The sequence below is a fragment of the Chlamydotis macqueenii genome, chromosome 3 (genome assembly GCF_036417535.1).
Source record: "Chlamydotis macqueenii isolate bChlMac1 chromosome 3, bChlMac1.mat, whole genome shotgun sequence".
NCBI classification, from domain to species: domain Eukaryota; kingdom Metazoa; phylum Chordata; class Aves; order Otidiformes; family Otididae; genus Chlamydotis; species Chlamydotis macqueenii.
Window position 1 is genome coordinate 111,649,664 of NC_141558.1, and position 26,341 is coordinate 111,676,004.

Genomic DNA, 26,341 nt, shown 5'->3' on the forward strand with positions numbered 1-26,341 from the left:
GCACAAAGCCTGGAGGTTTCTGAGGCATTCCAGCCTGGAGATGATCTCACTGGTGCTCACAGGCGTCATCACATTGTCGGAGAGAGCTGACATGGTGAGCAGGGCGTCATCAAGGGGAGCCATGTTGGCAGCCAGGGGCTGGGACAGGGGGTGAGGCGGTGGTTGGCCTTGGCTGGCAGTCAGGCGGTGGGGTGACTGCTCCAAAGGCCCTCCCTGCCGCGGTGGGGCCTGGTGGCAGCCTGGGGAACTTTCCAGGCACGGACCTTGTCACAGGAATGGTGACTCTCTTTTTCACACAGGCAAGAAGAATTCAGGTCATCCTGCCAGACATGCTGGAGGTTCTGCAGGATGCCTATGAAGATATCAAGAGGAAGGCCCTGGTGGTCTTCCAAAATGTGATGGGTCAGCTGAAGAAGGAGGAGGCCAGCCGCATCGCTTTGCAGCTGGCGGAGAAGCTCCTGCCCCTCTTTGACCACGTAAGGCTGATGCGGGAGCCTGAGCCCCAGAGAGGGGCACGGGGCAATGACAGCTGCCCTGCAGCCCAGCCCTGCGGGCAGCACTCCAAGCAGGGTCTCCTTCTCCTTTCTGCCCCCGGCTCTTGTGGGATGGCTTCTGGGTTCTGCAGCCCAGCCCAGCTTCTCCCTCACAGCTGCCCCCAGAGCCCCCAGGGCTCCCCGAGCTGCGCTGTTGGGCAGGACACCACATGTTGTCCGCAGACACCGCGGCAAAGGGGCTGAGGCTGAGGCAGCGGTGCATGCCGCGGAGGTATTGCCCAGGACCTCCTCCTGAGCCCGGCTGCGGGGAGCTCTTCCCTAGCATGGCTGGTGCAGCTGCTGGGGAACGCTGGGTGGCTGGGGGGAGCACTTGGAGGCACAGCCGCTGCCTGAGGGAACTCTCTTGAGAGGCCTTTCACGGGCCAGGGGCCATTCAGCCGCAGCTGCAGGTTTGGCGCACAATTCCAGCGTGCAGAAGCCGAGCCCAAAGCACCTCCCCTCACATCAGCCATGCTAATGCTTCTCCTCACCGTGGGCAGAGCGCTCGTGTTGCTGAAGTGCTACTGTGCTTCTCCCTCCCAGGAGTTCATGCCGCTGAGAGAGCTCTCCATCAGCCTCTTTGGAAAGCTCATGCAGATTGTGCTGAGGAAGAACAGGAGACAGATGAAGACGACAGTACGAATGGGCCTGCTCCCACTCTTCTTTCACATGCGTGACCAAGTGCAGAGCGTGGCCAAGGTACAGATTTCCAAGCTACGCAGAGATGAGATCCCCAGGTGTTTGAGCCAGGGCACGGCCCAGCTTCCTAAGGGCGGGATCAGCCCAGGAACAAAGCCAAGGGGAGGGGGACAGCAGGTCTCCTTCCCCAGGCCGTGGTGCCGTCTCGCAGCTTCTGCTGCTCTGCAGGTCTCCAGGGAAGCCCTCCTTGCTGCAGCAGAGCTGCTCAAGTGGCAGGAGCTCAGACAGCTGCTGCAGACCCAGCAGACGTGGAGGATTGGAGAGTGCTTGGTGAGCACAACCCCCAAGCCCCTGGGCCCAGGCCGGACGAGGGCTGCCCCCCGCGTCTGGGCTGCGGGCTCTGCAGCTGTGCGTCGCCTGCCTGGCTCCAGCCCGGAGTCCATAGCCTGCAGCCACATCCTTGATCCCTGTCCTGAAGAGCAGAGCCCCCAGGGGCTCTTCTCCGGGCTCCTCTCCCCTCCCTGCAAAACGCGGGATGGAGGGGTCTCAGCAATGCTTGGGGGTGCGGGAGGAGGCACTGCTGTGGCCGAGTGGGGAGGGGCCGTGACATGCCCGTACCCTTGCGCTCTCTGCAGCTGGCGCGGGACAGGAGCAGGGCTGAAGACTACTGTCGTCAGAGCCTGCCGTACCTGAAGGACACTCAGGCCAGCTTGCGGGAGACGGCCGTCAGGTTCTTGGGTGAGCCACTGCCCCCGGGGTGCCTCTTTTGGCAGCCTGGCCCCAGTCCTGCTGCTGCACTGGCAGCAAGGAGCAGCCCTGTGTCTGCCAGAGCCCCGGCGGCCCCGTGCAGCCCCTTGGCCTCCCTCTCCCAGCCCTGCCCACGCAGGTGGGCTTGGTGGCCGCCTTGCTCGCTCCAGGCCCCCTTGGGTAGTGGTCTTCCCTGGGGTCAGCCCTGACGAGAGGGAGGAGGCCGTGCAGCCCAGCTGGCAGGGCTGGGGACTGTGCTGCGGGGAGCACGCTGGGGAGCGGGAGCTCTGACGAAGCTCTGTGCCTAGGGCTTGCCGCTCGCACCCTGAGGGACCAAAGCCGGGAGAAGGTGTCGGAGATCTGCAGGGGTGAGTAGAGAGCACGGTCTGGAGGGGATGCCTGGGGGTCTCTGCAGACGCAGGGGTTCATCTCAGCTCTGTGTCTCTCTGTCGCAGCCCTTCACACCTTGAAGAATGACAGTGAAATCTCCGTCTTTTCCCTGGCAACTCAGACCATCCTCATCCTGAGCTCCCAAAGCGTGCAGCAAACATCAGGACGCGCCCCGCAAGTCCTCTGCTGCTGGCGCTGCTAAGCCCGGCAGCGCTGCCTCTTTCTCAGAAGGCAAACCAAACTTCTGAATAAAACTGGAAGAAGAGCACAAACCCACGGTGTCCTTCCGATGCGTAGCGCCCTGAGTGTGCTGAGCAGACAGCGTCAGGCTGGGCATAATGAAATGAAATTGTAGTTGATATCCCTCAGAAGAACTCCAAATGCTTTAAAAAGATAGGTAACCGTCACACAGGCTCTTTCTTTAGATTCCCCAGTTCACCGCTTTCAACCAGGAGATCACGTGTACCTGAAAACTTGTGACTCAGAACCTCTTCTACAAGAATGGAAAGAACCATATCAGGTGCTTCTAGGAACACCTACAGCCCTTAAATTTGAAGGTATTGATTCTTGGATTCATTATCCGAGAGTCAAGGAAGCACCGTCTCCAGAACAGAAACAATGGATTTCTAAAGAAACAGGACCTTGAGAGTTAACACTCTCTCATTGTTAATAAGTCATACAAAATCATATCAGAACACAGAATCTATTAAAGGCATTTTAGAAGTAGTGCTAATGATACCTTTTGTTTTACCAATCACAGAGATTAGTTCTAAGTAGAGGAGAATTCTTAAAAATGAGCGTAAATAAGTCTCAAAGGGAGGGAAATGTTACATGACATAGGATGATTCAGCAATTTAATTGGAGAACAGCATGATTTTTGAAAATGACAGAAATATTAGGCAGTTTGCGCTACCTATGTCACTGCAGTCACATAGGCTGGACTTGCTATGTAATGTCTTAACCCTTAGGGAGAACTCATAGTTTTGGGATTGTCAGGAAAAGTTATTATTCTGTCTGTTAAAAGTTAGCCAGGCATATGTGGGGGGATTAAGAGGGATGGTAGAACAAAGGCAGGCCTGGAGGATGGAGCAAAACTCATGACTATGTATCAATATTCTGGGAATTGCTGCTGATTCCGTGTGAAGTTACTGAACATATTCCGTTTGGATTTGTAGACACAGGTGCACGCTAGGTGGAAGGATCCCCCACGCATCCGGCGCCGCAATAAAGAATGCCTGTTTCTTACTGCTACAGTGGTGTGAAGGAGTTTGATTCCCGAGTGTGGTGACAGACCTTATCCACCTCTTTCCCATCCTGTCCCCAGTTCTCTCCACTTGTCCTCAACCAGGCAGCCCCGGCCCCCACACCCAGCCAGCTCACGCAGAGCAGAGGCCTGAAGGTGCCTGAGCGTGGTCACGCTGGGCAGCGGCTGCAGGGCACGGCTCGAGCAGTCAGAGAAGGGGCAGAGAGGGGCTGTTCCAGGTTCCCTTGGGCTGTGTGGGGGTTCCTTGGGCTGCCTCCGTGGAACAGGCACGCCAAGGCAACAGCACCAGGACGACAGCGCCTGGCACGGCCTGCGGACCAACATGGCGGCACGGCCTGTGGACCAACGTGGCGGCACAGCGGGGCTCTGTCAGAAGAGGACCGCTCCCAGCTTCCCCTTCCGACCCAGGGGGCTGCCAGGAAGGGCTGGAATGCAAGGCTACAGCTGCCAGCGTGCCCAGCAGTGCGGCCCTTAGAGCTGTATCGTGCTGGGTCCGTCCTCCCCCCTTCAGCCCAAAGCCCCCACTGAGGCCGCAGCCACCCTGCCACACCGGCCCAGGCCTCCTCTGCCCCGGCGCTACCACACAGCCACCCCCGGGGCAGCGCCAGGGCTCTGGGCTGCAACGAAGGCCCCAGGAGGGGTCCTGGGTGGGCCCGTGCTGGAAGAGATGTTCAGAGCCAGGGAAAGGCTCTGACTGTAAGAGGCTGGTCTCCATCACGATCACAAGCCAGACGGAGAAGCAAGCCAGTGAGACCGGAATCTCCATGTCTGGGAGCTTCCCAGTCCTCAAAGGGCAAACTCAGTGGAAGACGTTTCATTTTCCTTTTCCCCCTTTCTGCAGGAGCTCTTCCTCTTTGGCGAGGGGGAGAGAAGAGTGAAGCAACAAAAACCAGGCTGCAGTGAATCTTCCAGCTTTAATGTCGTCGAGGGGGAGAGGCAGGGCTCTGCAGTGCGCCAAAAGCAAAGGGGTGTCGTGGGGGCACGCCGCCCCTGTTCGTGTCTGAACATGGGGCTCTGGGACGCCGCGGAGGGCAACAGGGAGGTCCTAAGGGATGTGAGGGAAAACGGTGGACTGGGGGCACCCTGAGAGCACCCAGGTGCCCGAGGGCTGAGCCGGCCCACTGCACCCCATAGAACACTGCCCCTCCCGGCCCGGGCAGCGTGTCACAGTGAGACCCTTTGTGACCTCCCCATTCTGACACCCCACCCCACTGCATACGGTCAGCGCGGCTGTGCCCCCAGCCCTCAGTGTCCGGCAGGACAGCGACAGGACAGGCCAGGAGCGCGTGGAGCTAGCGAGGAGCCCGCAAGCGCAGCTGAGGCCTTTCGCCAAACCCCCCCTCCTAGCCCTTTCCTCCATCCCGCAGGATGGCAGACAGCATTCCCAGCTGCCCCACGGAGTCCTGGCAGGAAGACTGGACTTCCCAAGAGAGCGGCTCCCTGGGGCAGCCTGACGAGGCGTCCATGGTTGAGCCACTGGAGATCGGTGAGTGAGGGGCCCCTCTTGGTCGGGGCAGTGCTGGGGCCAGCGAGCGCACCCTGCTCGACGCCACCATCACGTATCCACGCACATGGGCAGCGGGGATCCCGCGGGCGAGGGGCATGATTCTGCGTGAATGACAGGGATGCTCAGGGCTGGCAGCTGGCCCCAGCACAGCCTCTCCCAAAGAGGGAGAGGGCAGAGGGGACCCAGCTCCTGCTCCGGGCACAGGCAGCCGGAGGCAGCTGGGCTGGCAGGAGGCAGCCATGCTGTGGGACGGGGACCTTTCCTGCCCACCTGCAAGGGATGTCCTCAGCCGATGGCACTGGGGGCTTTCCCCGCCACGCTGTGCTCCAGCATGGCAGCCCGGCTGCCGGGCACCCTCCAGCCCTGGCACGCACGGGAACACTGGGCCAGGGGAGTGGGCAGGCGGCTGCACACAGGGCAGATTTCCTTCCTCTGCTCTCTCCTGCCACCGGCCCTTCTCCACACCCTCCCTGCTCTCCTCCTTCCTTAGGTGACAGCTGGTTGCCTGTCTACGCAGTGCAACAGGAAACTGTGGACTTCATCCACGCCTTTGTCACCAGCCCCCAGCAGGTAACCGTGCCCATTTCACCTGCGGCTCTGCCAGCCTCTGCTGACAGGGGCTCTGCTGCCGGGCTGCTGGAGCTGTGCTGGCTGGGCAGAGCTGCTTCTCCCAGCTCTCCCACACGGCACTGCGCCCCCGGTGCTCCGGTCCCGCTGGCCGCCTGTCCCCCGCCTCACGCTCCCCGTTTCTCTCTCTGTCCCCCGGCTGCCAGGAGGAGGGCCAGCAGATGGTGTTCCTGAACTGCATCTGCGTTCTGTGCAGAACCGCCAAGCGGCACGACTTGTTCCAGGGCCTGGATTTCTTCTGCCACACGTACCAGCTGCCAGAGAACATCTGGGTAAGGGGAAACCCCACGGCTCTGCAGAAGGGCTTTGCCGGCACAGGCACCCTGTGGGGACAGCGCCTGCGCAGGGCGAGGGTCTGCTGGCACTGGGTGCTGCCAGCTGCCAGGGCCCATCCCACTTGTGCTCTGCAGGTGCTGCTGACAGAGGAGCCCAGGGACAAAATGCAAACGGCGGTGCGGCAGAAAGCCATGCGTGCCATCGCCGCATTGAGGTACCTGCCCATCCCTCCTGGGGACCCTGTCCCACAGCTCCGTGTTCACCTGCACGAGGCCTCCAGGCTCCGCTCCCAGCACCAGTGTCCCACTGGCCCCTCTCCCTCTTTGCAGCTCAGTGGAGTCGGTGCTGGACGGCAAAGAGATAGGCCTCCTACAAGCCTGCTTCTCCACTGTCTTCTGGCTTCCTCCAGCAGAGGAAATGCACAGCCTGGAAACACGCCTCTACTTCAAGGCAAGTGCTGAGTGAGCTCCAGGAGCCCCCAGTCCCTCGGGGCTGCTCCCTGGCCACCCTGTGCTGCCATATCACCAGAGATCCAAGGCAGGCCAGCCTCTCGGCTTTGCTTTCCCACCCTCAGCCCTTCGTCCCCTTCCCCTGGGCCTGGCCACGTCCAGTGGCGCAGGCTGCTCTGCCTGCAACAGGTTGTCTGTCCCGGGGTCTCTCCCGGGCACCGCGACTCAGCGCAGGAGTCCTCCCTTGGCTCTGGCAGTGGGAGGGACAGCACAATCATGGCCACAGCTCTTTGTCTTCCTTGCAGAACCTGCGTGCCATGGACAAGATGCTGGAGGCATTGGTGCTCAGTGCTCCCGCCTCCAGAGTCAGCGAGGAGCTGCAGAGTATCTTTCAGGTCTGGCACGTGCAAAGAGCGGGGCTGTTCCTCACCCTGCAGGGAAGGGATTGGCCACTCTTGAGTGGACGGTCCGCACCTTTGCTCGAGAGCAGAGGAAGCCGCCATGGACTGTGCGAGTCCAGCTCAGGAGCTGAGCCGCGCTGCTTGTGCTGGAGCGGGTGTCTGCTGCCAGGGCTCACCAGCAGCTTCTCTCCTCTCGCCCCAGATGCTCCTGTTCTTCACGGACTGCGAGAGACCAGAGGTGCGGGAGAGGGCCGTGGAGAGGATTAGGAAGCTGGGCCATTTGCTGGCCAACTGTTCCTCACTGGAGGTAAGGACCAGGCACCTGCCAGTCAGACCCTCTTCCGTGCCCGCACAGCGGTGCAGCCTGCAGCTCCCAGGTGCCCGCAAGGCAAGCCTGGGCACAGGTTTCAGCGCTCCGCCTCCTCTGCGCTGAAGCGGGGGTCTTGCTCCCTCCCTTCCCCACGGGCTTCTCTCCCCAGCCCCCTCTCTGCCAGGAGCCAGCTCTGCTCCCGGGCCAGTGTCGCACGAGAACGCCCAAGGAGCTTGGTGCAAGCGCAGGCCCGGCAGCTCTCCCTGCGTGGGGCTGCCGCCCAGCTAGCTGCTTTGGGAGCTGGGGCCCGTGGGGCCCTGCAAAGCTCTGACGCGCCTGCACCCAGCTCTGAGCACACTCTTGGCTTCCGGGCTCTGACCTCAGCAATTCTGCCCTTCTGCCTCCCTTGCCCAGGCTGCTCAAGATGAGGACAGATGTGCCTTCTACGGAGACATCCAGATCCCAGTCCTCGGACAGCTGCTGGGACACCTCCTCCTGCTTTCCTGCCAGGAAGGAAAGACCAGCCGTCTCGCTTTGGATGCTCTTTGTTCCCTCCTCGTGTTCAAGCGTCAGCAACAATGTAAGAGAAGCTGTGGCAGCAGCATCCCTGCGCACACTGACATCACCCGAGACATCTGCTTCTCTTCCTGGCCATTGCCACGGACTGCTCTTGCGCTTGCTGGAGGCACCACCACGTCACCAGCACTGCCTCTCCTCTGCTCCCGACCCACACGCTCTCTCCCACACTGCTCATCGTCCCGTGGAGCTGAGCTGCTCCTTCAGCCAGGAGCCAGCCCCAATCCACGTCTTCCCCGTCTCTCCTGAAGAGCTCACAGCCCTGCCTCGCAACGCGCCCGCCACGCGAGCCGCCCCTCCTGTCATGGCACCATTATTCCAACCACGCTTTAACTGTGGGACTCCTGCAGAGCTCTAGGTCCTTGGAGTTTCCCAGGCCAGGAGCCTTCGCATAGGTACACTGGAGGCAGGTCAACCTTCAGTTTACACCGCTATCCAGCACCTCCTCCGCGACTGTGGATCATAACCTGTCTCCTCAGCCATTCCTAGTTCCAAGCTCTTTTCCGGATTTGGGAAGCTTGCTGCCTAAGCTGCTGTGTCTTGCCGACTCTTCTGCCTTTGCCCTGCTCTTTAGGCACGACACTGCCAGAGGATCGTGCACAGCTCCAAGGGGACTGGGAAGCTGAGATCACCTCCTTGCGCTCTTCGCCCGACGCCAGGCACATTACCAAGGTAGTGAGCTTCCCCCTTGCTGGAACACTTCTCCGTGGCATCAGCACGGCACTCGTGTGAGCAAAGGCACCCAGACTGGAGGTGGCACGTCTTCACTCCCTGCCTCCCGCCCATAGGCCTTTGGAAAATACCTCCAGCCCGAAGAGAGGGCAGACATCGTCCTCACAATCATTGAGGCCATGAGAGACTACAGCACCTTTGACAGGGAGCTGGCCGGCAGCATGATAGATGTGGTTATGGGAGACCCTGACTTCTGGCTGACGGATGTAAGTGGCCGCTGGCTGGATTGCCCTGCCCTTGAGCCCTGTCAGGCCTTCTTGCTCCCTCCCTCCCTCCCTCCCAAACCCAGCTGTCTCAGGCACCAGAAGGCACCTGAAGGCAGCAGAGAGGGATGGGAAGGGCAGCTGAGGAAATGGCTGCACCCCAGTGGCAGCACCATCCTCACCTGTGTCCCCTCCAGGTGCCAAAGATCCTGAGCTGCATCCACAGAAACCTGACAGGCATCAGCACGGCACCAGCCCGGCAGAGCGTGGAGTCGCTGCTCCTCCTGATGGCTAACAGGGACCCTGGGGAGGCAGTCAGGACCATGCTGGAGATGCGAGGAGACAGGTGCTGGCCCTGACAAGCCCCCTGAGGGCTTGTTCCCTGTGGGGAGAGGGGCCCGGGGACTCTCTGGCTGACAGCCCCACCGGGAACACCACCACCTCAGCCCTCTCCTGCTGCCCGGGGCGTCCCAACCCAGGGGCAGGGTCTGCGTCCCGCCCGGCTGTCCCAGGCCGTGCTGCTGTGGCCGAGGCAGCCCGGCTGACAGAGCGCTCTGGCTTGCAGCACTGCCCGGGCCATGTGGGAGCTCATGTTCTCCACACCCCAGACGCTGGATAACATCTTGAAGGAGCTGTTCCTCCAACTCCAGCACGCCCAGAACAGCCTCTTTGACACTTCCTCAGAGCAAACCTGCCTCCTTTGCTTGGCGGTGAGTTACCAGAAAAAGCCTTGGTGCCCTTTGTCCTCAGCTGACGCTGGGAACCAGGAGCTGCACGCTGTGGGGAGCCTCAGCGGCTCTGCCGGCCGCTGACTTTCTGCCGGGGTTCTTTCAGCTGCTGGCCTCCGATGACTTGGAAGGCCAGGACTTGCAGACAATGCACAAAGCCTGGAGGTTTCTGAGGCATTCCAGCCTGGAGATGATCTCACTGGTGCTCACAGGCGTCATCACATTGTCGGAGAGAGCTGACATGGTGAGCAGGGCGTCATCAAGGGGGAGCCATGTTGGCAGCCAGGGGCTGGGACAGGGGGTGAGGCGGTGGTTGGCCTTGGCTGGCAGTCAGGCGGTGGGGTGACTGCTCCAAAGGCCCTCCCTGCTCCGGTGGGGCCTGGTGGCAGCCTGGGGAACTTTCCAGGCACGGACCTTGTCACAGGAATGGTGACTCTCTTTTTCACACAGGCAAGAAGAATTCAGGTCATCCTGCCAGACATGCTGGAGGTTCTGCAGGATGCCTATGAAGATATCAAGAGGAAGGCCCTGGTGGTCTTCCAAAATGTGATGGGTCAGCTGAAGAAGGAGGAGGCCAGCCGCATCGCTTTGCAGCTGGCGGAGAAGCTCCTGCCCCTCTTTGACCACGTAAGGCTGATGCGGGAGCCTGAGCCCCAGAGAGGGGCACGGGGCAATGACAGCTGCCCTGCAGCCCAGCCCTGCGGGCAGCACTCCAAGCAGGGTCTCCTTCTCCTTTCTGCCCCCGGCTCTTGTGGGATGGCTTCTGGGTTCTGCAGCCCAGCCCAGCTTCTCCCTCACAGCTGCCCCCAGAGCCCCCAGGGCTCCCCGAGCTGCGCTGCCGGGCAGGACACCACATGTTGTCCGCAGACACCGCGGCAAAGGGGCTGAGGCTGAGCCAGCGGTGCATGCCGCGGAGGTATTGCCCAGGACCTCCTCCTGAGCCCGGCTGCGGGGAACTCTTCCCTAGCATGGCTGGTGCAGCTGCTGGGGAACGCTGGGTGGCTGGGGGGAGCACTTGGAGGCACAGCCGCTGCCTGAGGGAACTCTCTTGAGAGGCCTTTCACGGGCCAGGGGCCATTCAGCCGCAGCTGCAGGTTTGGCGCACAATTCCAGCGTGCAGAAGCCGAGCCCAAAGCATCTCCCCTCACATCAGCCATGCTAACGCTTCTCCTCACCGTGGGCAGAGCGCTCGTGTTGCTGAAGTGCTACTGTGCTTCTCCCTCCCAGGAGTTCATGCCGCTGAGAGAGCTCTCCATCAGCCTCTTTGGAAAGCTCATGCAGATTGTGCTGAGGAAGAACAGGAGACAGATGAAGAGGACAGCACGAATGGGCCTGCTCCCACTCTTCTTTCACATGCGTGACCAAGTGCAGAGCGTGGCCAAGGTACAGATTTCCAAGCTACGCAGAGATGAGATCCCCAGGTGTTTGAGCCAGGGCACGGCCCAGCTTCCTAAGGGCGGGATCAGCCCAGGAACAAAGCCAAGGGGAGGGGGACAGCAGGTCTCCTTCCCCAGGCCGTGGTGCCATCTCGCAGCTTCTGCTGCTCTGCAGGTCTCCAGGGAAGCCCTCCTTGCTGCAGCAGAGCTGCTCAAGTGGCAGGAGCTCAGACAGCTGCTGCAGACCCAGCAGACGTGGAGGATTGGAGAGTGCTTGGTGAGCACAACCCCCAAGCCCCTGGGCCCAGGCTGCACGAGGGCTGCCCCCCGCGTCTGGGCTGCGGGCTCTGCAGCTGTGCGTCGCCTGCCTGGCTCCAGCCCGGAGTCCACAGCCTGCAGCCACATCCTTGATCCCTGTCCTGAAGAGCAGAGGCCCCAGGGGCTCTTCTCCGGGCTCCTCTCCCCTCCCTGCAAAACGCGGGATGGAGGGGTCTCAGCAATGCTTGGGGGTGCGGGAGGAGGCACTGCTGTGGCCGAGTGGGGAGGGGCCGTGACATGCCCGTACCCTTGCGCTCTCTGCAGCTGGCGCGGGACAGGAGCAGGGCTGAAGACTACTGTCGTCAGAGCCTGCCGTACCTGAAGGACACTCAGGCCAGCTTGCGGGAGACGGCCGTCAGGTTCTTGGGTGAGCCACTGCCCCCGGGGTGCCTCTTTTGGCAGCCTGGCCCCAGTCCTGCTGCTGCACTGGCAGCAAGGAGCAGCCCTGTGTCTGCCAGAGCCCCGGCGGCCCCGTGCAGCCCCTTGGCCTCCCTCTCCCAGCCCTGCCCACGCAGGTGGGCTTGGTGGCTGCCTTGCTCGCTCCAGGCCCCCTTGGGTAGTGGTCTTCCCTGGGGTCAGCCCTGACGAGGGGGAGGAGGCCGTGCAGCCCAGCTGGCAGGGCTAGGGACTGTGCTGCGGGGAGCACGCTGGGGAGCGGGAGCTCTGACGAAGCTCTGTGCCTAGGGCTTGCCGCTCGCACCCTGAGGGACCAAAGCCGGGAGAAGGTGTCGGAGATCTGCAGGGGTGAGTAGAGAGCACGGTCTGGAGGGGATGCCTGGGGGTCTCTGCAGACGCAGGGGTTCATCTCAGCTCTGTCTCTCTCTGTCGCAGCCCTTCACACCTTGAAGAATGACAGTGAAATCTCCGTCTTTTCCCTGGCAACTCAGACCATCCTCATCCTGAGCTCCCAAAGCGTGCAGCAAACATCAGGACGCGCCCCGCAAGTCCTCTGCTGCTGGCGCTGCTAAGCCCGGCAGCGCTGCCTCTTTCTCAGAAGGCAAACCAAACTTCTGAATAAAACTGGAAGAAGAGCACAAACCCACGGTGTCCTTCCGATGCGTAGCGCCCTGAGTGTGCTGAGCAGTCAGCGTCAGGCTGGGCATAATGAAATGAAATTGTAGTTGATATCCCTCAGAAGAACTCCAAATGCTTTAAAAAGATAGGTAACCGTCACACAGGCTCTTTCTTTAGATTCCCCAGTTCACCGCTTTCAACCAGGAGATCACGTGTACCTGAAAACTTGTGACTCAGAACCTCTTCTACAAGAATGGAAAGAACCATATCAGGTGCTTCTAGGAACACCTACAGCCCTTAAATTTGAAGGTATTGATTCTTGGATTCATTATCCGAGAGTCAAGGAAGCACCGTCTCCAGAACAGAAACAATGGATTTCTAAAGAAACAGGACCTTGAGAGTTAACACTCTCTCATTGTTAATAAGTCATACAAAATCATATCAGAACACAGAATCTATTAAAGGCATTTTAGAAGTAGTGCTAATGATACCTTTTGTTTTACCGATCACAGAGATTAGTTCTAAGTAGAGGAGAATTCTTAAAAATGAGCGTAAATAAGTCTCAAAGGGAGGGAAATGTTACATGACATAGGATGATTCAGCAATGTAATTGGAGAACAGTATGATTTTTGAAAATGACAGAAATATTAGGCAGTTTGCGCTACCTATGTCACTGCAGTCACATAGGCTGAACTTGCTATGTAATGTCTTAACCCTTAGGGAGAACTCGTAGTTTTGGGATTGTCAGGAAAAGTTATTATTCTGTCTGTTAAAAGTTAGCCAGGCGTATGTGGGGGGATTAAGAGGGATGGTAGAACAAAGGCAGGCCTGGAGGACGGAGCAAAACTCATGACTATGTATCAATATTCTGGGAATTGCTGCTGATTCCGTGTGAAGTTACTGAATATATTCCGTTTGGATTTGTAGACACAGGTGCACGCTAGGTGGAAGGATCCCCCACGCATCCGGCGCCGCAATAAAGAATGCCTGTTTCTTACTGCTACAGTGGTGTGAAGGAGTTTGATTGCCGAGTGTGGTGACAGACCTTATCCACCTCTTTCCCATCCTGTCTCCCCAGTTCTCTCCACTTGTCCTCAACCAGGCAGCCCCGTCCCCCACACCCAGCCAGCTCGCGCAGAGCAGAGGCCTGAAGGTGCCTGAGCGTGGTCACGCTGGGCAGCGGCTGCAGGGCACGGCTCGAGCAGTCAGAGAAGGGGCAGAGAGGGGCTGTTCCAGGTTCCCTAGGGCTGTGTGGGGGTTCCTTGGGCTGCCTCCGTGGAACAGGCACGCCGAGGCAACAGCACCAGGACGACAGCGCCTGGCACGGCCTGCGGACCAACATGGCGGCACGGCCTGTGGACCAACGTGGCGGCACAGCGGGGCTCTGTCAGAAGAGGACCGCTCCCAGCTTCCCCTTCCGACCCAGGGGGCTGCCAGGAAGGGCTGGAATGCAAGGCTACAGCTGCCAGCGTGCCCAGCAGTGCGGCCCTTAGAGCTGTATCCTGCTGGGTCCGTCCTCCCCCCTTCAGCCCAAAGCCCCCACTGAGGCCGCAGCCACCCTGCCACACCGGCCCAGGCCTCCTCCGCCCCGGCGCTACCACACAGCCACCCCCGGGGCAGCGCCAGGGCTCTGGGCTGCAACGAAGGCCCCAGGAGGGGTCCTGGGTGGGCCCGTGCTGGAAGAGATGTTCAGAGCCAGGGAAAGGCTCTGACTGTAAGAGGCTGGTCTCCATCACGATCACAAGCCAGACGGAGAAGCAAGCCAGTGAGACCGGAATCTCCATGTCTGGGAGCTTCCCAGTCCTCAAAGGGCAAACTCAGTGGAAGACGTTTCATTTTCCTTTTCCCCTTTTCTGCAGGAGCTCTTCCTCTTTGGCGAGGGGGAGAGAAGAGTGAAGCGACAAAAACCAGGATTTCTGTGAAGCTGCAGTGAATCTTCCAGCTTTAATGTTGTTACCGAAATCCGGAATAAAACTCCTTAACAGCAATGAGAAGTTAAGAGGCAGGCACTTCTTTATTGCAGCGCTGGGCGCACGGGGGATCGCTCCACCTAGCGTGCGCACCCATTGGATCAACAGCACGGGTTAAATACACATTAATTATACATATCCATTAAATTCCAAGAAATAATATGCATAAACATAAATTTTCTGAGAAACCATTACATCATTTCCCCACCCACTCGCGCATGCCCAGTCTTTTGAGTCGAGGGTCTTTTGGTGGTCTTGGTGGTCGTCAAAACGCCCCCTCAAACATGGTCCTCACCAGGAAACGGGCTTCCCACGCGAAGACTGTGGCAACCCAGACAGAGGGTCTGCTCCATTATGTGGCAGTTCAGGTTTCTGGCTGCCGGGAGTGCTTCAGACTGCTGCTGCCAGGGGAGGATGGGAAGGATGTGACTTGCGTGCGGTGTGAGCAGCTAGACGAGCTGCTCAGCCTTGTGGTGGAGCTTAGGGAGGAGGTAGATAGACTGTGGACCATCAGAGAATGCGAGCGGGAGATTGACTGGTGGAGTGACTCTCTGCGAGAAAGGCGCAGAGATTGCACTTCCCAGACTGAGGGAGTATTGGGAGTAATGGCCCCTCTCTCTCACCATAGTCAAGCAGGGAGAGACAGCTCGAGAGGAGAGGAGGAATGGCAGCAGGTCTCAGTCTGGCGTCGCAGGCAACCCCCATCCTGACCTACCTCGGTTCCCCTGGTCCCTCTCTGTAACAGGTATGAAGCCCTGAAACCAGAGGGAGAGGTGAGTGATGATGACATGGGAGCGCTGCCGCCAAGCTTGCCCAAGGTGAGGCGGACGGCTCCACGTTTGAAGACTGCCTCCTCCAAGAAAGAAAGGAGGGTGATAGTTGTGGGCGACTCTCTTCTGAGAGGAACAGAGGGTCCAATATGTCGGCCTGACCCTACCCATAGGGAGGTGTGCTGCCTTCCTGCGGCCCGGGTCAGGGATATTTCTAGAAAACTCCCCAGCCTTATCCGCCCCTCTGATTATTACCCTTTATTGATAGTTCAGGCTGGCAGCGATGGGATTGCTGATAGAAGCCTGAGGATTATAAAACATGATTTTAGGAGGCTGGTGAAGTTAGTTGATGGAGCGGGCATACAAGTAGTGTTTGCCAGTATTCCTTTGGTGGCAGGGACAAACACTGAGATAAGCAGGAAAAGCCATCTTATAAATGCATGGCTGAGAGGCTGGTGCAAACGCAAAAATTTTGGATTCTTTGATCACGGGGCGGTCTACTCGGCACCTGGCCTGAGGTCGGCTGATGGGAATTGCCTGTCTCCAAAAGGGAAACGGATACTTGCCCAGGAGCTGGCGGGACTTATAGAGAGAGCTTTAAACTAGATAGGAAGGGGGAAGGGGATAAAGCCAGGCCTGCTAGAGGTCAGCCTGGGGAAGTGGTATTGGGATTAGGAGAGAGGCGAGGGGCTCAGCTGAGGTCCGTCTACACTAATGCATGCAGCATGGGGAACAAGCAAGAAGAGTTGGAAGCCATAGTGTGGCAGGCAAACTATGACCTAGTTGCCATAACAGAAACGTGGTGGGATTGCTCCCATGACTGGAGCGCTGCAATGGATGGCTACAAACTCTTCAGGAGGGACAGGCAAGGAAGGAGGGGTGGTGGTGTGGCTCTCTACGTTAGGGAATCCTTTTCTGCTACTGAGATTGTGACTGGGGATGATAACATTGAATCCCTATGGGTAAAGATCAGAGGAAGGGCTGACAAGGCAGACATCCTGGTGGGCGTCTGTTATAGACCGCCAAACCAGGATGAAGAGACAGATGAGGTATTCTACAAGCAGCTGGCACGAGGGCTCTGCAGTGTGCCAAAAGCAAAGGGGTGTCGTGGGGGCACGCCGCCCCTGTTCGTGTCTGAACATGGGGCTCTGGGACGCCGCGGAGGGCAACAGGGAGGTCCTAAGGGATGTGAGGGAAAACGGTGGACTGGGGGCACCCTGAGAGCACCCAGGTGCCCGAGGGCTGAGCCGGCCCACTGCACCCCATAGAACACTGCCCCTCCCGGCCCGGGCAGCGTGTCACAGTGAGACCCTTTGTGACCTCCCCATTCTGACACCCCACCCCACTGCATACGGTCAGCGCGGCTGTGCCCCCCAGCCCTCAGTGTCCGGCAGGACAGCGACAGGACAGGCCAGGAGCGCGTGGAGCTAGCGAGGAGCCCGCAAGCGCAGCTGAGGCCTTTCGCCAAACCCCCCCTCCTAGCCCTTTCCTCCATCCCGCAGGATGGCAGACAGCATTCCCAGCTGCCCCACGGAGTCCTGGCAGGAAGACTGGACTTCCCAAGAGAGCGGCTCCCTGGGGCAGCCTGACGAGGTGTCCACGGTTGAGCCACTGGAGATCGGTGAGTGAGGGGCCCCTCTTGGTCGGGGCAGGGCTGGGGCCAGCGAGCGCACCCTGCTCGACGCCACCATCACGTATCCACGCACATGGGCAGCGGGGATCCCGCGGGCGAGGGGCATGATTCTGCGTGAATGACAGGGATGCTCAGGGCTGGCAGCTGGCCCCAGCACAGCCTCTCCCAAAGAGAGAGAGAGCAGAGGGGACCCAGCTCCTGCTCCGGGCACAGGCAGCCGGAGGCAGCTGGGCTGGCAGGAGGCAGCCATGCTGTGGGACGGGGACCTTTCCTGCCCACCTGCAAGGGATGTCCTCAGCCGATGGCACTGGGGGCTTTCCCCGCCACGCTGTGCTCCAGCATGGCAGCCCGGCTGCCGGGCACCCTCCAGCCCTGGCACGCACGGGAACACTGGGCCAGGGGAGTGGGCAGGCGGCTGCACACAGGGCAGATTTCCTTCCTCTGCTCTCTCCTGCCACCGGCCCTTCTCCACACCCTCCCTGCTCTCCTCCTTCCTTAGGTGACAGCTGGTTGCCTGTCTACGCAGTGCAACAGGAAACTGTGGACTTCATCCACGCCTTTGTCACCAGCCCCCAGCAGGTAACCGTGCCCATTTCACCTGCGGCTCTGCCAGCCTCTGCTGACAGGGGCTCTGCTGCCGGGCTGCTGGAGCTGTGCTGGCTGGGCAGAGCTGCTTCTCCCAGCTCTCCCACACGGCACTGCGCCCCCGGTGCTCCAGTCCCGCTGGCCGCCTGTCCCCCGCCTCACGCTCCCCGTTTCTCTCTCTGTCCCCCGGCTGCCAGGAGGAGGGCCAGCAGATGGTGTTCCTGAACTGCATCTGCGTTCTGTGCAGAACCGCCAAGCGGCACGACTTGTTCCAGGGCCTGGATTTCTTCTGCCACACGTACCAGCTGCCAGAGAACATCTGGGTAAGGGGAAACCCCACGGCTCTGCGGAAGGGCTTTGCCGGCACGGGCACCCTGTGGGGACAGCGCCTGCGCAGGGCGAGGGTCTGCTGGCACTGGGTGCTGCCAGCTGCCAGGGCCCATCCCACTTGTGCTCTGCAGGTGCTGCTGACAGAGGAGCCCAGGGACAAAATGCAAACGGCGGTGCGGCAGAAAGCCATGCGTGCCATCGCCGCATTGAGGTATCTGCCCATCCCTCCTGGGGACCCTGTCCCACAGCTCCGTGTTCACCTGCACGAGCCCTCCAGGCTCCGCTCCCAGCACCAGTGTCCCACTGGCCCCTCTCCCTCTTTGCAGCTCAGTGGAGTCGGTGCTGGACGGCAAAGAGATAGGCCTCCTACAAGCCTGCTTCTCCACTGTCTTCTGGCTTCCTCCAGCAGAGGAAATGCACAGCCTGGAAACACGCCTCTACTTCAAGGCAAGTGCTGAGTGAGCTCCAGGAGCCCCCAGTCCCTCGGGGCTGCTCCCTGGCCACCCTGTGCTGCCATATCACCAGAGATCCAAGGCAGGCCAGCCTCTCGGCTTTGCTTTCCCACCCTCAGCCCTTCGTCCCCTTCCCCTGGGCCTGGCCACGTCCAGTGGCGCAGGCTGCTCTGCTTGCAACAGATTGTCTGCCCCTGGGTCTCTCCCGGGCACCGCGAGTCAGCGCAGGAGTCCTCCCTTGGCTCTGGCAGTGGGAGGGACAGCACAATCATGGCCACAGCTCTTTGTCTTCCTTGCAGAACCTGCGTGCCATGGACAAGATGCTGGAGGCATTGGTGCTCAGCGCTCCCGCCTCCAGAGTCAGCGAGGAGCTGCAGAGTATCTTTCAGGTCTGGCACGTGCAAAGAGCGGGGCTGTTCCTCACCCTGCAGGGAAGGGATTGGCCACTCTTGAGTGGACGGTCCGCACCTTTGCTCGAGAGCAGAGGAAGCCGCCATGGACTGTGCGAGTCCAGCTCAGGAGCTGAGCCGCGCTGCTTGTGCTGGAGGGGGTGTCTGCTGCCAGGGCTCACCAGCAGCTTCTCTCCTCTCACCCCAGATGCTCCTGTTCTTCACGGACTGCGAGAGACCAGAGGTGCGGGAGAGGGCCGTGGAGAGGATTAGGAAGCTGGGCCATTTGCTGGCCAACTGTTCCTCACTGGAGGTAAGGACCAGGCACCTGCCAGTCAGACCCTCTTCCGTGCCCGCACAGCGGTGCAGCCTGCAGCTCCCAGGTGCCCGCAAGGCAAGCCTGGACACAGGCTTGGGCGCTCCGCCTCCTCTGCGCTGAAGCGGGGGTCTTGCTCCCTCCGTTCCCCACGGGCTTCTCTCCCCAGCCCCCTCTCTGCCAGGAGCCAGCTCTGCCCCAGGGTCGGTGTCGTACGAGAACGGCAAGGAGCGTGGTGCAAGCGCAGGCCCGGCAGCTCTCCCTGCGTGGGGCTGCCGCCCAGCTAGCTGCTTTGGGAGCTGGGGCCCGTGGGGCCCTGCAAAGCTCTGACGCGCCTGCACCCAGCTCTGAGCACACTCTTGGCTTCCGGGCTCTGACCTCAGCAATTCTGCTCTTCTGCCTCCCTTCCCCAGGCTGCTCAAGATGAGGACAGATGTGCCTCCTACAGAGACATCCACATCCCAGTCCTCGGACAGCTGCTGGGACACCTCCTCCTGCTTTCCTGCCAGGAAGGAAAGACCAGCCGTCTCGCTTTGGACGCTCTTTGTTCCCTCCTCGTCTTCAAGCGTCAGCAACAAGGTAAGAGAAGCTGGCAGCTGCATCCCTGCGCACACTGACATCACCCGAGACGTCTGCTTCTCTTCCTGGCCATTGCCACGCACCGCTCTTGCGCTTGCTGGAGGCACCACCACGTCACCAGCACTGCCTCTCCTCTGCTCCTGACCCACACACTCTCTCCCACACTGCTCATCGTCCCGTGGAGCTGAGCTGCTCCTTCAGCCAGGAGCCAGCCCCAATCCACGTCTTCCCCATCTCTCCTGAAGAGCTCACAGCCCTGCCTCGCAACGCGCAAGCCACGCGAGCTGCCCCTCCTGTCATGGCACCATTATTCCAACCATGCTTTAATTTTGAGACTGCCTGCAGAGCTCTAGGTCCTTGGAGTTTCCCAGGCCAGGAGCCTTCGCATAGGTACACTGGAGGCAGGTCAACCTTCAATTTACACCGCTATCCAGCACCTCCTCCGCGACTGTGGATCATAACCTGTCTCCTCAACCATTCCTAGTTCCAAGCTCTTTTCCGGATTTGGGAAGCTTGCTGCCTAAGCTGCTGTGTCTTGCCGACTCTTCTGTCTTTGCCCTGCTCTTTAGGCACGACACTGCCAGAGGATCGTGCACAGCTCCAAGGGGACTGGGAAGCTGAGATCACCTCCTTGCGCTCTTCGCCCGACGCCAGGCACATTACCAAGGTAGTGAGCTTCCCCCTTGCTGGAACACTTCTCCGTGGCATCAGCAGGGCACTCGTGTGAGCAAAGGCACCCAGACTGGAGGTGGCATGTCTTCACTCCCTGCCTCCCGCCCATAGGCCTTTGGAAAATACCTCCAGCCCGAAGAGAGGGCAGACATCGTCCTCACAATCATTGAGGCCATGAGAGACTACAGCACCTTTGACAGGGAGCTGGCCGGCAGCACGATGGATGTGGTTACGGGAGACCCTGACTTCTGGCTGACGGATGTAAGTGGCTGCTGGCTGGATTGCCCTGCCCTTGAGCCCTGTCAGGCCTTCTTGCTCCCTCCCTCCCTCCCTCCCTCCCAAACCCAGCTGTCTCGGGCACCAGAAGCCACCTGAAGGCAGCAGAGAGGGATGGGAAGGGCAGCTGAGGAAATGGCTGCACCCCAGTGGCAGCACCATCCTCACCTGTGTCCCCTCCAGGTGCCAAAGATCCTGAGCTGCATCCACAGAAACCTGACAGGCATCAGCACGGCACCAGCCCGGCAGAGCGTGGAGTCGCTGCTCCTCCTGATGGCTAACAGGGACCCTGGGGAGGCAGTCAGGACCATGCTGGAGATGCGAGGAGACAGGTGCTGGCCCTGACAAGCCCCCTGAGGGCTTGCTCCCGCTGGGGAGAGGGGCCCGGGGACTCTCTGGCTCACAGCCCCACCTCAGCCCTCTCCTGCTGCCCGGGGCGTCCCAACCCAGGGGGTGGGTCTGCGTCCCGCCCGGCTGTCCCAGGCCGTGCTGCTGTGGCCAAGGACAGCCCGGCTGACAGAGCGCTCTGGCTTGCAGCACTGCCCGGGCCATGTGGGAGCTCATGTTCTCCACACCCCAGACGCTGGATCACATCTTGAAGGAGCTGTTCCTCCAACTCCAGCACGCCCAGAACAGCCTCTTTGACACTTCCTCAGAGCAAACCTGCCTCCTTTGCTTGGCTGTGAGTTACCAGAAAAAGCCTTGGTGCCCTTTGTCCTCACCTGACGCTGGGAACCAGGAGCTGCACGCTGTGGGGAGCCTCAGCGGCTCTGCCGGCCGCTGACTTTCTGCTGGGGTTCTTTCAGCTGCTGGCCTCCGATGACTTGGAAGGCCAGGACTTGCAGACAATGCACAAAGCCTGGAGGTTTCTGAGGCATTCCAGCCTGGGGATGATCTCACTGGTGCTCACAGGCGTCATCACATTGTCGGAGAGAGCTGACATGGTGAGCAGGGCGTCATCAAGGGGAGCCATGTTGGCAGCCGGGGGCTGGGGCAGGGGGTGAGGCGGTGGTTGGCCTTGGCTGGCAGTCAGGCGGCGGGGTGACTGCTCCAAAGGCCCTCCCTGCCGCGGTGGGGCCTGGTGGCAGCCTGGGGAACTTTCCAGGCACGGACCTTGTCACAGGAATGCTGACTCTCTTTTTCACACAGGCAAGAAGAATTCAGGTCATCCTGCCAGACATGCTGGAGGTTCTGCAGGATGCCCATGAAGATATCAAGAGGAAGGCCCTGGTGGTCTTCCAAAATGTGATGGGTCAGCTGAAGAAGGAGGAGGCCAGCCGCATCGCTTTGCAGCTGGCGGAGAAGCTCCTGCCCCTCTTTGACCACGTAAGGCTGATGCGGGAGCCTGAGCCCCAGAGAGGGGCCCGGGGCAATGACAGCTGCCCTGCAGCCCAGCCCTGCGGGCAGCACTCCAAGCAGGGTCTCCTTCTCCTTTCTGCCCCCGGCTCTTGTGGGATGGCTTCTGGGTTCTGCAGCCCAGCCCAGCTTCTCCCTCACAGCTGCCCCCAGAGCCCCCAGGGCTCCCCGAGCTGCGCTGCCGGGCAGGACACCACATGTTGTCCGCAGACACCGCGGCAAAGGGGCTGAGGCTGAGGCAGCGGTGCATGCCGCGGAGGTATTGCCCAGGACCTCCTCCTGAGCCCGGCTGCGGGGAGCTCTTCCCTAGCATGGCTGGTGCAGCTGCTGGGGAACGCTGAGTGGCTGGGGGGAGCACTTGGAGGCACAGCCACTGCCTGAGGGAACTCTCTTGAGAGGCCTTTCACGGGCCAGGGGCCATTCAGCCGCAGCTGCAGGTTTGGCGCACAATTCCAGCGTGCAGAAGCCGACCCCAAAGCATCTCCCCTCACATCAGCCATGCTAACGCTTCTCCTCACCGTGGGCAGAGCGCTCGTGTTGCTGAAGTGCTACTGTGCTTCTCCCTCCCAGGAGTTCATGCCGCTGAGAGAGCTCTCCATCAGCCTCTTTGGAAAGCTCATGCAGATTGTGCTGAGGAAGAACAGGAGACAGATGAAGAGGACAGCACGAATGGGCCTCCTCCCACTCTTCTTTCACATGCGTGACCAAGTGCAGAGCGTGGCCAAGGTACAGATTTCCAAGCTACGCAGAGATGAGATCCCCAGATGTTTGAGCCAGGGCACGGCCCAGCTTCCTAAGGGCGGGATCAGCCCAGGAACAAAGCCAAGGGGAGGGGGACAGCAGGGGTCCTTCCCCAGGCCGTGGTGCCATCTCGCAGCTTCTGCTGCTCTGCAGGTCTCCAGGGAAGCCCTCCTTGCTGCAGCAGAGCTGCTCAAGTGGCAGGAGCTCAGACAGCTGCTGCAGACCCAGCAGACGTGGAGGATTGGAGAGTGCTTGGTGAGCACAACCCCCAAGCCCCTGGGCCCAGGCTGGACGAGGGCTGCCCCCCGCGTCTGGGCTGCGGGCTCTGCAGCTGTGCGTCGCCTGCCTGGCTCCAGCCCGGAGTCCACAGCCTGCAGCCACATCCTTGATCCCTGTCCTGAAGAGCAGAGGCCCCCAGGGCTCTTCTCCGGGCTCCTCTCCCCTCCCTGCCAAACGCGGGATGGAGGGGTCTCAGCAATGCTTGGGGGGGCGGGAGGAGGCACTGCTGTGGCCGAGTGGGGAGGGGCCGTGACATGCCCGTACCCTTGCGCTCTCTGCAGCTGGCGCGGGACAGGAGCAGGGCTGAAGACTACTGTCGTCAGAGCCTGCCGTACCTGAAGGACACTCAGGCCAGCTTGCGGGAGACGGCCGTCAGGTTCTTGGGTGAGCCACTGCCCCCGGGGTGCCTCTTTTGGCAGCCTGGCCCCAGTCCCTGCTGCTGCACTGGCAGCAAGGAGCAGCCCTGTGTCTGCCAGAGCCCCGGCGGCCCCGTGCAGCCCCTTGGCCTCCCTCTCCCAGCCCTGCCCACGCAGGTGGGCTTGGTGGCTGCCTTGCTCGCTCCAGGCCCCCTTGGGTAGTGGTCTTCCCTGGGGTCAGCCCTGACGAGGGGGAGGAGGCCGTGCAGCCCAGCTGGCAGGGCTGGGGACTGTGCTGCGGGGAGCACGCTGGGGAGCAGGAGCTCTGACGAAGCTCTGTGCCTAGGGCTTGCCGCTCGCACCCTGAGGGACCAAAGCCGGGAGAAGGTGTCGGAGATCTGCAGGGGTGAGTAGAGAGCACGGTCTGGAGGGGATGCCTGGGGGTCTCTGCAGACGCAGGGGTTCATCTCAGCTCTGTGTCTCTCTGTCGCAGCCCTTCACACCTTGAAGAATGACAGTGAAATCTCCGTCTTTTCCCTGGCAACTCAGACCATCCTCATCCTGAGCTCCCAAAGCGTGCAGCAAACATCAGGACGCACCCCGCAAGTGCTCTGCTGCTGGCGCTGATAAGCCGAGCAGTGCTGCCTCTTTCTCAGAAGACAAATCAAACTTCTGAATAAAACTGGAAGAAGAGCCCAAACGCACGGTGTCCTTCCGATGCGTAGCGCCCTGAGTGTGCTGAGCAGACAGCGTCAGGCTGGGCATAATGAAATGAAATTGTAGTTGATATCCCTCAGAAGAACTCCAAATGCTTTAAAAAGATAGGTAACCGTCACACAGGCTCTTTCTTTAGATTCCCCAGTTCACCGTTTTCAACCAGGAGATCACGTGTACCTGAAAACTTGCGAGTCAGAACCTCTTCAACAGGAATGGAAAGAACCATATCAGGTGCTTCTAGGTACACTTAGAGCCCTTAAATTTGAAGGTATTGATTCTTGGATTCATTATCCGAGAGTCAAGGAAGCACCGTCTCCAGAACAGAAAGAATGGATTTCTAAAGAAACAGGACCTTGAGAGTTAACACTCTCCTGAAAACTTGCGAGTCAGAGCCTCTTCAACAGGAATGGAAAGAACCATATCAGGTGCTTCTAGTGAGACAGGGATGGAAAACACCAAAAGTAGCAGCGTGATAATTAAGGATCATCTTTGACAATAGATGGTAAAAGAATATGTAGCTTATTTTATCTCACACGATGTAAGTATACAGAACTAATCACGAAGAAGGAAGATGTTACTAAAACTGACAAGGACAGCAGGATAAATATGGAACAAACAAGCTCCTGGCGAAACATCAGGAGCACGGATAGACAGCAAACAGCTGCCGTGAGCAATTAATGGCATGCCAAGGCCCAGAAGTAAAAAGTTTAAGCTCCTCTTCCTCGTTGCCTTCATCCCCAAAGACCCCCGCACGCGACCACCAGACATGATGGTGCAGGCGCAACAAGGAGGAGTCCGGGGCGTGGACTAGGGAAATGAGTTCCAGGAATAGGTCCGCCTTTTCGGGGAAAGGTTATGAACATGTATAGGCGTTTCACAAGCCTTATGAATATGTAAAACACCCCTGTGAATAAATATAGAAAGGTCCACTGACACAGGCGCGCACCTTTTTGGGAAGCGATTGCCTGTGCGACCAGTGCACCGAAAATAAAGTATACCTACTTTACAGCCTTCTGGGTTGTGGAGTCTCTTTCTGGGCGTGAACACACCCGTGAACGCATGCAGCCGTTAAATTTGAAGGTATTGATTCTTGAATTCATTATCCCAGAGCCAAGGAAGCACCCTCTCCAGAACAGAAACAAGGGACTTCTAAAGAAACAGGACCTTGAGAGTTAACACTCTCTCATTGATAATAAATTATACAAAATCATATCAGAACACAGAATCTATTAAAGGCACTTTAGAAGTAGTGTTAATAAAACCTTTTGTTTTACCGATCACAGAGATTAGTTCTAAGTAGAGGAGAATTCTTAAAAATGAGCAGAAATAAGTCTCAAAGGGAGGGAAATGTTACATGACACAGAATGATTCAGCAATGTAATTGGAGAACAGTATGATTTTTGAAAATGACAGAAATATTAGGCAGTTTGCGCTACCTATGTCACTGCAGTCACATAGGCTGGACTTGCTATGTAATGTCTTAACCCTTAGGGAGAACTCGTAGTTTTGGGATTGTCAGGAAAAGTTATTATTCTGTCTGTTAAAAGTTCGCCAGGGGTATGTGGGGGGATTAAGAGGGATGGTAGAACAAAGGCAGGCCTGGAGGATGGAGCAAAACTCATGACTATGTATTGATATTCTGGGAATTGCTGGTGATTCCGTGTGAAGTTACTGAATATATTCCGTTTGGATTTGTAGACACACGTGCACGCTAGGTGGAAGGATCCCCCACGCATCCGGCGCCGCAATAAAGAATGCCTGTTTCTTACTGCTACAGTGGTGTGAAGGAGTTTGATTCCCGAGTGTGGTGACAGACCTTATCCACCTCTTTCCCATCCTGTCTCCCCAGTTCTCTCCACTTGTCCTCAACCAGGCAGCCCCGTCCCCCACACCCAGCCAGCTCGCGCAGAGCAGAGGCCTGAAGGTGCCTGAGCGTGGTCACGCTGGGCAGCGGCTGCAGGGCACGGCTCGAGCAGTCAGAGAAGGGGCAGAGAGGGGCTGTTCCAGGTTCTCTTGGGCTGTGTGGGGGTTCCTTGTGCTGCCTCCGTGGAACAGGCACGCCGAGGCAACAGCACCAGGACGACAGCGCCTGGAACGGCCTGTGGACCAACATGGCGGCACAGCGGGGCTCTGTCAGAAGAGGACAGCTCCCAGCTTCCCCTTCCGACCCAGGGGGCTGCCAGGAAGGGCTGGAATGCAAGGCTACAGCTGCCAGCGTGCCCAGCAGTGCGGCCCTTAGAGCTGTATCCTGCTGGGTCCGTCCTCCCCCCTTCAGCCCAAAGCCCCCACTGAGGCCGCAGCCACCCTGCCACACCGGCCCAGGCCTCCTCCGCCCCGGCGCTACCACACAGCCACCCCCGGGGCAGCGCCAGGGCTCTGGGCTGCAACGAAGGCCCCAGGAGGGGTCCTGGGTGGGCCCGTGCTGGAAGAGATGTTCAGAGCCAGGGAAAGGCTCTGACTGTAAGAGGCTGGTCTCCATCACGATCACAAGCCAGACGGAGAAGCAAGCCAGTGAGACCGGAATCTCCATGTCTGGGAGCTTCCCAGTCCTCAAAGGGCAAACTCAGTGGAAGACGTTTCATTTTCCTTTTCCCCTTTTCTGCAGGAGCTCTTCCTCTTTGGCGAGGGGGAGAGAAGAGTGAAGCGACAAAAAACAGGATTTCTGTGAAGCTGCAGTGAATCTTCCAGCTTTAATGTTGTTACCGAAATCCGGAATAAAACTCCTTAACAGCAATGAGAAGTTAAGAGGCAGGCACTTCTTTATTGCAGCGCTGGGCGCACGGGGGATCGCTCCACCTAGCGTGCGCACCCATTGGATCAACAGCACGGG

General features: G+C 59.4%; 3 protein-coding genes across 3 annotated transcripts; all 3 read left to right on the forward strand.

The window, feature by feature from the left end:
• Window positions 1-7: 7 nt before the first annotated feature.
• Window positions 8-2,511, forward strand: LOC147601413 (maestro heat-like repeat-containing protein family member 7). Its single transcript, XM_086744641.1, has 7 exons — window positions 8-94; window positions 300-476; window positions 1,077-1,232; window positions 1,401-1,502; window positions 1,808-1,910; window positions 2,228-2,287; window positions 2,375-2,511. Exons 1-7 carry the CDS (start codon window positions 41-43, stop codon window positions 2,509-2,511), a joined length of 789 nt encoding a protein of 262 aa, XP_086600767.1. The 5' UTR covers window positions 8-40.
• Window positions 2,512-4,941: 2,430 nt separating this feature from the next.
• Window positions 4,942-12,044, forward strand: LOC147601414 (maestro heat-like repeat-containing protein family member 7). The gene is made up of 19 exons (XM_086744642.1): window positions 4,942-5,059; window positions 5,571-5,650; window positions 5,854-5,979; window positions 6,118-6,197; window positions 6,313-6,433; window positions 6,738-6,827; window positions 7,036-7,140; window positions 7,528-7,723; window positions 8,294-8,391; window positions 8,508-8,657; window positions 8,852-9,000; window positions 9,220-9,364; window positions 9,489-9,626; window positions 9,833-10,009; window positions 10,610-10,765; window positions 10,934-11,035; window positions 11,341-11,443; window positions 11,761-11,820; window positions 11,908-12,044. Exons 1-19 carry the CDS (start codon window positions 4,942-4,944, stop codon window positions 12,042-12,044), a joined length of 2,331 nt encoding a protein of 776 aa, XP_086600768.1.
• Window positions 12,045-20,919: 8,875 nt separating this feature from the next.
• On the forward strand, window positions 20,920-23,421 carry LOC147601415 (maestro heat-like repeat-containing protein family member 7). Its single transcript, XM_086744643.1, has 7 exons — window positions 20,920-21,006; window positions 21,212-21,388; window positions 21,989-22,144; window positions 22,313-22,414; window positions 22,720-22,822; window positions 23,141-23,200; window positions 23,288-23,421. The coding sequence occupies exons 1-7, from the start codon at window positions 20,953-20,955 to the stop codon at window positions 23,419-23,421; spliced, it is 786 nt and encodes a 261-aa protein (XP_086600769.1). The 5' UTR covers window positions 20,920-20,952.
• Window positions 23,422-26,341: the final 2,920 nt, after the last annotated feature.

What these genes read in the sequence shown, in the direction of transcription:
- LOC147601415 (XM_086744643.1), top strand. Translation starts at nt 20,953, where the DNA reads ATGATCTCACTGGTGCTCACAGGCGTCATCACATTGTCGGAGAGAGCT. An exon ending in AAGTGCAGAGCGTGGCCAAG is followed by an intron (nt 22,145 to 22,312) that starts GTACAGATTTCC and finishes GCTGCTCTGCAG; the next exon opens with GTCTCCAGGGAAGCCCTCCT. An exon ending in GGTGTCGGAGATCTGCAGGG is followed by an intron (nt 23,201 to 23,287) that starts GTGAGTAGAGAG and finishes TCTCTGTCGCAG; the next exon opens with CCCTTCACACCTTGAAGAAT.
- LOC147601414 (XM_086744642.1), top strand. Translation starts at nt 4,942, where the DNA reads ATGGCAGACAGCATTCCCAGCTGCCCCACGGAGTCCTGGCAGGAAGAC. An exon ending in ACGCCAGGCACATTACCAAG is followed by an intron (nt 8,392 to 8,507) that starts GTAGTGAGCTTC and finishes TCCCGCCCATAG; the next exon opens with GCCTTTGGAAAATACCTCCA. An exon ending in GGTGTCGGAGATCTGCAGGG is followed by an intron (nt 11,821 to 11,907) that starts GTGAGTAGAGAG and finishes TCTCTGTCGCAG; the next exon opens with CCCTTCACACCTTGAAGAAT.
- LOC147601413 (XM_086744641.1), top strand. Translation starts at nt 41, where the DNA reads ATGATCTCACTGGTGCTCACAGGCGTCATCACATTGTCGGAGAGAGCT. An exon ending in TCCTGCCCCTCTTTGACCAC is followed by an intron (nt 477 to 1,076) that starts GTAAGGCTGATG and finishes TCTCCCTCCCAG; the next exon opens with GAGTTCATGCCGCTGAGAGA. An exon ending in GACGGCCGTCAGGTTCTTGG is followed by an intron (nt 1,911 to 2,227) that starts GTGAGCCACTGC and finishes CTCTGTGCCTAG; the next exon opens with GGCTTGCCGCTCGCACCCTG.